The following is a 10660-nucleotide window of genomic DNA, read 5'->3' as shown; positions in this document are numbered from 1 at the left end:
CTTAACACTAAACTCTACTTTAACTTAAGCTATTTTTAGACTTTAACTTAAATAAAATAAATTAGATAATTAATTAAATTATTACTAATAAGTATTTAAATAATAAATTTATTTAAAAAACTTTAAACCTGCTTTAAAACAGCGCTAGTTAGTTAAAAAAGGTAACACTAGCTAACTATAAAAACTAAAATAGTAAGCTATATTACTATAACTAACTTATAATTTTTAATTTTAATAAACTAAGAATTAAACTACTCTAAATTATACACAACTTACTTATTAGAGAACACTTAGGCAGAGGAAAGACTCTTAACCTACTACAGAGAGAGTACTACTAGCCCTGCATGTTCTATACTGTACGCTAATATGTATTATGTTGCTATACTTACTATAAAGTAAAAGCCTTTTAAGAAAGGTATAATAGCCTACTTAAACTACTTCTAATTTTTAAATAAGCTTAGAAAGATATATTAATTAATTTTATTATAAACTTACCTTTATTTAAAAAGTATATAAATATTATAGTAGTTATTAATTACTTAACTAAGTATTAATACTTAATACTATGTTTTTTTATAACTACCCTTAATATAGCCTAGTTATTCTACTAATATATATAAGTTTACTATAGCCTGCCTAACATAATTATATTAGACAGAGGTACACAGTTTGTCTTAGCCTTTTAAAACAAACTTTATAAATAGCTCTAAATTATCTTTTATCTATCTACAGCTTTTTACTTAGAGACTAATAGCTAGACTAAGAACATAAATGCTATAATAAAATAAGTTTTATAAGTGTACATAAACTACTAGTAAGATAACTAGGTAAAATAGTTAGCTATAGTATAGTTTAAAGCTAATAACACAACATTTAAATTAATATAAGTATCTTTATTTTTAGTAAACTATAAATACTACCTTTAAATAGAATTTAAACTACTTTTAAATACTCCCTAACTAACTTATTAATCTGTATAAGTAATAAATGTAAATAAACTTATTAATAAGATTTAAAATATATTTAAATATGTTTATAAAAAGCTTATATAAGCTTAAGCTTTTTAATAAGAGTACATAAACTAATTTTAAACTCCTGCCTCTATGTATGCAGCTAGTAAGAAAGTCTAGCTAGACACTAAAAATATCTAAATAAACTAATAATTAAAAAAACTTAATTAAAAAAACCTTAGCCTTTTTATAGTAGCTTATATAGTCTTATTATATACTTACTAATTAATCCTACCTAACAGCATAAAGATACACCCTGTGTTCTACGTATTATTGCTGCGCTAAGTAGCCTTTAAATCTAACTATCTACCTAAACAGCTAAACCTACTACTTAAACTTATTATTATAAATAATAAACTAGAATATGTTATAGAAGATGTTAAATAAATCTAGTTTAATAAGAAAAAATGTATTTATAAATACTTTATAAAATAAACTAGATACAACAAACTGTTGTAGAAACCTATAGAAGCCTTATAAGAGAACTCTGCAGTAACCTAATTTTATGCTTAATACTTATCTAAACTAAACTTATACTCTAATAAAGACAACTTAATGCTAAAACTACTAATGTAAAGGATTTCCTTCTTAATAAGGGGGGAGGTACTATTACAGTATCCTCTCTAGATCCTAGACATAACTGTATTAGATATGTACTAAAGTATTATTAGTGCATGTCTAACATAAATATAACATAACATAGACATAAACTTAAGTATAAACTGCTTTAACACTAACTAAACTTAAAACAGGCTTAATTTATACTTAAAGCGCTTAGACTTTTAAGCTAAGTATTTAATTACTAATTTTTTTTTAAACTTTCCTGTTTCTTACACAACGTCTTGTACCTACTATAATACCTCACGTAGTAATTAAACTAGACCTCTGTGAAGCTCTATAACCTTACTTGTGCACAATTGTTACACTTATAATTAAACTTTATTATAAACTTAGAGTAGTGCTTAACCTATATACTAGTTTAGTTTAAGCTAACTTAGCCTAGATTACACTCTATAAGTAAGGAATTAGCTATATTAGCTATAGCTATAAGCTTAAAAAAATGTGCGTGTAATAAGCTTAAGTATATACTTAATAACTACTTTTTTTTTAAGCTTAGTTAGATTTCTTAATTTAAGCTAGCATTCTACTTATAAAGGCTGTCTAGCGCGTTAATTACTTAGTGTTGTGTAAGAGACATTATAAATAGCTAACGTACCTAACAGGTTAGCCGGCTACACAGGTTAGCTGGCCACTTTTGCCAAGCCCCTACTAAACTCTACCTATCTACATAATGCCTTAACAACAACACTAGATTAAATCTTCTAAAGAATGTTAGATACAGCTTACTCTTTAGGCTTTTAAATAAGACTTAAAACTTTTCTTATAACATGCTACAGCTATTTATAATGTCTTTTATATAACACTAAGTAATTAACGCGCTAGACAGCTTTTATAAGCAGAATGCTAGCCTAAATTAAGAAATCTAACTAAGCTTAAAAAAAAAGTAGTTATTAAGTATATACTTAAGCTTATTACACACAGATTTTCTTTTAGGCTTATAGCTATAGCTAATATAGCTAATTCTTTACCTGTAGAGTGTAATCTAGGCTAGGTTAGCTTAAACTAGACTAGTATATAGGTTAAGCACTACTCTAAGTTTATAATAAAGTTTAATTATAAGTATAATTATAAAAAAGTGCTTTATAATAATTTAAAGGTTATTTAGGGCTAGTTTTGCCTAGTAGCTAATATAAAAGCTAAGTATAGTATCTAAAATAAAAACAAGTATAACTTTAATAAGTTAAGCTTTATAATAAGCTAGATATTAACTAGAGTAGTTATTATAGCTTTAAAAAAATAAAAACAGCTAAAGGTAATATAGTAAAGTAATAAAAAGTAAATAATAGTTATTTAAAGCATTAATATAATAAAGTAGGCTATAAAATTATAAAGCTTTAAGCAGCAAATAAAGCTACTATATAATATAAATTACATAAAAGAAAGTAGATTTAGGTAAAAAAAACTTTAATAGTTAAAAATAAAGCTTATTTAACTACTCTAAAGAAGTTTAGAGCGCGTAGTAATAAAAAAAAGCTAAAGACATAAGTGCACACTAAAAAAAGTAAGCTAAGTTAAAGGTAATACAAGCAGTGCAATTAAACTAGGCATAACTTGCATACATGTAAGTAAGTAGTAAAAGTAGACTTTAAATAATATCTTATGTTGTATTACTTTATACAGGGCTAAAGTGGGCTGTTTTGCAAGAGAATAGGGTGGTTTTAGTAGGGGCTTGGCAAAAGTGGCTAGCTAACCCGTGTGGCCGGCTAACCTGTTAGGTACGTTATAGCATGTTATAAAAAGAGTTTTAAGTCTTATTTAAAAGCCTAAAAAGCAAGCTGTATCTAACATTCTTTAAAAGATTTAATCTAGTGTTATTATTAAGGCATTATGTAGATAGGTAGAGTTTAGTGGGGGCTTGGCAAAAGTGGCCGGCCAACCCGTTAGGTACGTTATAAGTAGTGTAATTAGACTAGGTATAACTTACATATATATAAGTAAGTAGTAAAAGTAAACTCTAAATAATATCTTATGTTGTATTACTTTATACAGGGCTAAAGTGGGCTGTTTTGCGAGAGAATAGGGTGGTTTTAGTAGGGGCTTAGCAAAAGTGGCCGGCTAACCCGTGTGGCCGGCCAACCCGTTAGGTACGTTACAAGGTTTTACTTGTGTAACATGCCATCTTGCTCCTTGATCTAGAGGATGTTCGAACCTCCGCAGTGGCAAATTAACAAGCTAAATATTTACGTTGATCCTCAGCCCCCTCAATGAAATAGAGATAATACAAAATACACGAGAGTAAATTATCTCTGTATGAATTGTCTCAGGATGTGTCAAGCGCAACCTTGCATATCCACACCCTTCCAGTTCCAACACCGATACCGATTATGTTCCATAACACCGCTGAGCATGACGGAAAATGCTCCGAGGGTAGCCACACTAGGCTCTCTGAATCATGTGTTATCTATACACCATCTGGACTTAAGGCTAGGCTTCGATACTCGAGGTTACAAGGCTCTGCAATATTTCGAGATTTAATTAAACCTGATAGAGCACTAATGTCGGTAGTGCCAATGCCAATACAGCGTCTGGAGGCACTCGCCGCTACTCGCGTCTTAGATCTTGACCGTTCTGTCGTCCGATGCCGACGCGAGCCGGGACAAGTCGCGAGAGAAGGCTGCCGACCTGACCCAACCGCTATGGCCCTTGGGCGTCTGGAGGTAAGGGTTCCATTGGTCTTCCATAGCTGGCTTTATTGTGATTAAGCTAAGCTCTCCTGTCTTAAAAAGACCTCTTATAAGGCTGCAAGTTAGGCTAAACATAAGTGCAGACACTTATGCCTAAAGAGGACCTTCCTCTACTGCCCACTTGTGAGACATAATAAATCGGTGCGCGTCTCCAACTAATTCTAAAGTAGATGCATCCACTCTCCCCTAGGTTATGTTATTATATATTGTACTATGATAGTATTACTGGTTTGTAGATTACCTGGACTAAAGTTTCAAGTTTTGCTATTGACACTGCCACTTTTGACGTGCTCTTGCACAGGCTTAGAGCTTTGAGCTAGTAAAGGTCTTTCCTTCTTATGAAGTTGCCAACTCTTCTTATATCGTGCACATTAACGCTATTATGTACATAAGAGTTTGTATTCGAATCACAGAGGTGATCAAGTCAGTAAACACACAATTAGCGTGATTATATTAGTAGGTCTGGGTCCGGCAGTTTAACCCGCTCAGTAGGATATACGAATGCACCTAGGTTGTACATGTCTTGTTGTAGCGTCCTAGACATGACCTAGAGAGACCTTGAGAAGATCTTATAGTGGTTTCCTCCATTCTAGATGGAAAGGTTCTACTAAAAACCTCTATGAATAGAAAGTTCTTTGCGGATTAATGCATGAAGAAAATAGCTCTTTTCTGGATAGTAACGAGTGAGCCACAAAAACCAATAATCTCGCGTATTAACTTAATGCTATTAGCCATGTCCTTAGGCCCCTTAATGAGATAATTCAGCTCGCCTATTGTTATAGGTCGGTATGCGGTTGCAATTAACGCTAGTATGCTCCTGCAAAGATCAGCATCATCTGGGTTGCGTATATGCTCTAGCGTTTGCTCGTAAAGGGAGTTAATCCTAGGTAGAAACGTCTTGAACTTCGCGAGTACCTTCCATAGTATGAGGTTGCTAATATTTTGGTGGACTAAGGACACCCATAGGAAGGTGTCATTCGCATTTAAGAAGAGATGGGATAGCACAGAGTCCTTTGTTTTGTTGTCATACTTCTTTTCTTGCACTAGCGGTGTCATCTTAAGCAGAATGTATAAACGGACAGCGGCAGATACGGATTCAGCATTCAGTTTAAGGCTCAGTCTCACCTTGTATCCCGCTCTCTTGAGTCGTTCCTCGATGTTAGGTCAGTTGCGACTGGAGACATTCCATTTAACGCGGGAAGACATAGACAACATCATGATAAGAAGGTCCAGCAACTTTAGTATATCTGCTACGCATTTGTCAAGAGCATCAATAATTAAGTATGTACTGTATAAGATGGGGTCTTACAAAATATTTCCAAATATCTCTAAGGCAACCTAGACATTTGTATCTTAAAGAGCGCTTTGCCTGCGTGATCATGCTTCTTCTGGATATGCAAAATAAACGATGGCTGCTGATAAACAAGTGAATATATCAAACCTCGCAGCACAGCTGTGGTATTGTTGATTTGCGAGTCCTTAGCCCAGCAACACAGGTCACCCACGCTAAGTTAATTAGACACCCTCAGGTTTGCAGGTCTTGATTATAATTTTTCTATTCTTAAGCTATGTTCCGTTTACTCATATAACGTACTTCATGGGCGAGTCGCTCACACACCCGAGTCGCTTACTTTTGCCAAGACCCCACCCCAACAAACTCTATTATAGCCTATAACAACCCGCTCTAGCACTATATAGTACAGTACAGCCTAGAATATTATTTAAATACTACTTCTGCTTCTTGCTTACACATTTACGCGTTATGCCTAGCCTAATTGCACTGTCTGCAGCGCCTTTAGGATAGCTTACCTACTTTAGCTTACACCTGCTTCTTTGCTTTCTTCCTATTACTGCGCACTTTAAACTCCTTTAAAGCTGTTAAGCGCAGGCTTTTTTAAATTATTAAGGTTTTTTCTGCCTTAATCTGCTTTCTTTTATGTAATTTATGTTATGTAGTAGCCTTATTAGCTGCTTAAAGCTTAGTAATTTTTTATTATGCTAACACTAGCTTATGTGTAATTATTACTACTTTCTTTAAAACTTTCTTAAACACTTTAACTATAAAAGTTAGTAAACTATTTATATGCTTCTAAATTTTTATCTTTATAAGCATTAATTATAACTTAAGTTCTAAGGTATTACTTAGAGTTTATAACTGCTAGGGCTTGTTATATATAAGTAGTAGTAGTAATAGAGTGCGCAACTTTACATTAAGGCCTATTATAACTTATTATAGGTTAAAAGGAACTAATCTAGCACTTTAGAACCTTTTTTAGATATTACTAAAAGTAATTATAGTATTATAGGCTGCTTTAAAGTATAGTAAGAACTTTATTTTTATAATATAAGTAATCTAGTTACGCATAAGGTTTTTAGCTTAGCACTTATACACCTTTTTTAAAAAAGTAAAATAACTTACATTAAGTAGCTATAAAAAGTGTAATAAGTAAAAAGGTATATAAATAGTTGTTAAATAGACTCTCTGCTAGCTAGCACTTAGTGTTAGCAAATGCGTACAAGACAGAGAGGTTTGCATAGTGTAAACATTGCATAGAGGTGTTAGGTAACTAGTGTTAATTACTTCTTATTTTTCCTCTGTACAGAGGAAAAGAGGGATATTTAGATGTTTACACACAGAGGTTTACGCACAAGCATTATGTAACATAGATACGTGATCCTGCTTGTGCGTGATTGCTTGTATCTAGGCTGCAACGCTGCTGCTGTGTACAGACACTAGCAACTTTTCTTTTTGTCTAAAAAGTTACCTTCTGTACATGTTACCTCTCTTTTGTCTATATAAGTCTATTTAATTACATTTTACTTTTACTTTACTTTATTTATTAGAACTTACCTTAGTAATGCTATGTATTAGAATAGGCTAGTTATGCTATGTAAATAGCTTTTTTTTTTTTATTTTTTACTTTTTAAGCTTTACTGTACAATCCCCTAGCTCTTTTCTTTTTTTATATAGTGCTAACAGTAACAGATTCTTATAATAAGAAAGATAAGTGTGTATAATAAAAAAAATAAAATAAAAGAAAATAAGCTTTATATAAAGGCGTTGTTAGTCTAGTTAGTCTAAGGCATCTTTGCGCACAGAATCTAGCTAGTCTACAGATGCTTCTATCTAGACAAAGAGGTAGTTAGTTAGAACTAATAATTAAAAAGCTTAGTTTAGTGTTTTCTTTATATATATATCTACTAAGTTATTTTTACTATTAATTTACTTTATTTTAGTAATTTCTTTTTTTTATATAATTTATAGAGTAACATAATATTAATTATAAGTTACTTTTTACTAGTAGTGCCTAGCTTAATAAGGTAATTATATAAAAACTTTAAATTTATATAAATTACTACTAGAATTAGTAGTAGTTTAAGTGTTTATATAATTTACTATAAAGTTATACTAAAAGTAATTATATTATTAAACTTTTTAACTATTTTATATAGTTTACTAGTAAAAACACTTCTAGTTACTCTTTTACACTTAGTAGAATTCTAGTATATAATATTACCTAGTATTTTAAAGTAGTTGCTTTACTTTATATAGTTTTTATTATTTAATATAATTAAAAATTCTAGCTATAAGCTAAAGTTTTTATTATTAGTAAATAATTTATTTATAAAAATAAATAGCTTTACATAATTAAGCTATAATAGTAAGAAAGTAAGACTATACTTACTATTATCTATCTACTATTAGATTTATGCGTTAAGTGTGTTAATGTTATTATACAAAAAGTCTATAGTTTATGCAGTAATAAATAAGTTAAATGCTACCTCTAGTTAACATATAAATGTAATATATGCCTCTTTTACACATTACTTAATATATTATTATGTAGCATCTTTATCTTTTAGGTTAATTATATAAAAGTAGCTTACTTATCCCTTCTAAGTAAAAGCTACTATATTATATATAAGTTTAATTCTTTTACTATTAAACTTAATAAGCTGCTTTTTTACTAAAATAGTTTTACTTTTTATATAAAACTTTACTTTTTATAGTTTTTTTTTTTCTCTTTATGTAAAATTTTTTATTATAATGCTTAAAGTGTTATTTATTTATAAGCTAGTAATACTAAAAGTGTGCTCTTCTTTATTAGTAATTAAGAAGTAGAGGTTATATAAAAAAATGTGCATGCATAGCTTTTTTTTATAGTAGTTATAATATGTTTTAAACTAATATAGTCTTAATTTAGCAGCTCTATATAAGAGTTATACAACCTAGAGTATTATATTTAGTAGAAAGCTCTAGTGTATCTCTTTTAGTAGCTTTATATATAGTGTGCGCATAAGCTTATCTATTAATTAAATATATACTTATATAATATTACATAGTTTAAAATGCATTTTATACATAGCTTTTAAGCTTACTTTTATAGCTAAAAGTAGTTTTTAGCTTATTTTTTAAATAGTTAGTAACTAAGTAAAAAAATTTTTCTTTTTTTTATTTAAGTAGCTAGTAAACACTAGGCAGGATTTTTTATATAGTTAAGTTATTTTACCTTTTACTTTTTATATAAAGTAAAGGTTAAAAATCTAACTTTTATGCCTTATTAAGTTATATACTATAACTTTAAAAGTGCTATTAGTAATTAAAGTGTTTATCTTTATATAGTCTAATTCTTTAAATAGTTTTTTAAGTATAGTAATTACACTATTTATATAAAGCTTAATAAATAAGGCTTAATTATTCTTTTTTTTTTAAGTTAGAAATACCTAGTCTAGACTTTATATAAGTTTTCTTTACTTTTTACTTTTTTTAGTATCTATATTTTCCTTTTACACTAGTGCAGCATTGCTATTTTAAGGGGCTTAGTCTGTAGTAGGCTCTAGTTCTACTTTTATAATATTTTTATAAAGCTATTTTTTTTTCCTCTTTTTTAGAAAATCTTTTTATATAAAAATTAGTTTATTTAAGTTATTTATTATAAGTAAGTTATTTTTTTTTTATAGTATAGTTTAACCTATGTATATTAGAGCTTTAGTAGGCTATTTTTTTTTTAATAATAATATCTTTTTTTTTAATACTTTTAATTTTATATAAGCTAGTCTAGCCTTTTTTCTCTTTTTATGCTATAATCTTTAAGCTAAGGAAAAAGTTAAGAACTTTATATATTATAAAGCTATTATAAGTATTAATTACATAATTAATGTTTACTTTTATATAGTTTTTTTAAAGTATTTTTATTACTTTTTATATAGCGCTTACTTATATAATAATATCTAGTAATAGTAGAAAGTCTAAGTTAATTCTTAAGTATGCTTTAAAAACTAGCAGCGTAGGTACTAGACTGTGTAGGCTAGCTATATTATTTAGAGCTTTAACTACTATCTATAGAATAGCTTTATTATCTGTATAGTTACCTAGCTTAGTCTTTAGGATGTTAAACACTTATTAAAGAGGTGTGTACACACGCTTAACTTTTTTAACTGCCTAATGTGCTTCTATAGGCATCTGCCTACATGTAGCTTTTATAATCTTTACATAAGCTTAAAAATTTTTTAAAGTAAAGTTTATACTAAAGTTATACATAATATAGTTTAAAGGTTCTTAATAAGTGTTAATCTAGCATTTATATAGTGCATTTTAAGTATCTTGTGTAGACATAGATTTTAGAAATGTAGCAGCCTAAAATAATATATTTATATTAATAATATATAAAACATCCTTATTATTAATTTATATAACATTAATAATAACTTTATAGTTAAAGTAAGTGTTATCTTTAATTATAAACTTAAATCTTTATAGGGCCTAGTTATATAATTAGTAAAGGTAGTAAAATTTTTTAATCTCTTCTAGCACTACAGCATTAATGTTATAGCTAGCGCTAGTTAGCATCTTCTAAAGTCTCTCTATATAAAGGTGTCTAAATTTGTAGTAAAGGCAGTAAAGTTCTAATTTAGTAAAAAAAAACATAAATTTTTTTTTACTAATATTAAAAAAAAAGTGTCTTTATTTTTATATAATAAAAATAGTAGTTTTGTCTTTACATATAATAATATTTAAAATATTGTTAAAGTATGCCCTAAGTTAGTTAGCATTTGCTAGTAATAGCAGAAATAGTGTTAGAGTCTTTAAAATGTAATACATTATATTACTAACTAAGTTAGTAATTTATATAGTACTAATTAATTCTGTTAATTTTTATTTTTTAAAGCTAATACTTTTCTTTCTTAGTGTCTAGTTTACTTTTATATAAAGAAATTTTTATAAGTATGCTTTAAGTTATAACTTCTTTATAGTAAAGATTTTTACTACGCTAGTATCCTATAGTTTACTTTAGTATACTATATAGTATTAATCTTTAAGAATAAACTGTTCTACGTATTTTT

At 28.7% G+C, this 10660-nt stretch overlaps 2 protein-coding genes across 2 annotated transcripts; both read right to left on the bottom strand.

Moving 5' to 3' along the window:
* Positions 1-3730: 3730 nt before the first annotated feature.
* On the bottom strand, positions 3731-4312 carry BDR25DRAFT_353607 (uncharacterized protein; the record flags this gene model as incomplete). Its single annotated transcript, XM_033695194.1, has 5 exons — positions 3731-3763; positions 3816-3890; positions 3926-4016; positions 4070-4189; positions 4218-4312. 5 exons carry the CDS (start codon positions 4310-4312, stop codon positions 3731-3733), a joined length of 414 nt encoding a protein of 137 aa, XP_033549409.1.
* Positions 4313-4763: 451 nt separating this feature from the next.
* On the bottom strand, positions 4764-5914 carry BDR25DRAFT_353606 (uncharacterized protein; the record flags this gene model as incomplete). Its single annotated transcript, XM_033695193.1, has 5 exons — positions 4764-4862; positions 4997-5455; positions 5498-5603; positions 5660-5821; positions 5910-5914. 5 exons carry the CDS (start codon positions 5912-5914, stop codon positions 4764-4766), a joined length of 831 nt encoding a protein of 276 aa, XP_033549408.1.
* Between the last annotated feature and the right edge of the window lie 4746 nt (positions 5915-10660).

This window comes from Lindgomyces ingoldianus (assembly GCF_010093535.1).
Source record: "Lindgomyces ingoldianus strain ATCC 200398 unplaced genomic scaffold BDR25scaffold_11, whole genome shotgun sequence".
NCBI lineage: Eukaryota > Fungi > Ascomycota > Dothideomycetes > Pleosporales > Lindgomycetaceae > Lindgomyces > Lindgomyces ingoldianus.
The sequence above is the reverse complement of the archived record's forward strand: the minus strand, read 5'-3'. Positions and strand labels throughout refer to the sequence as shown.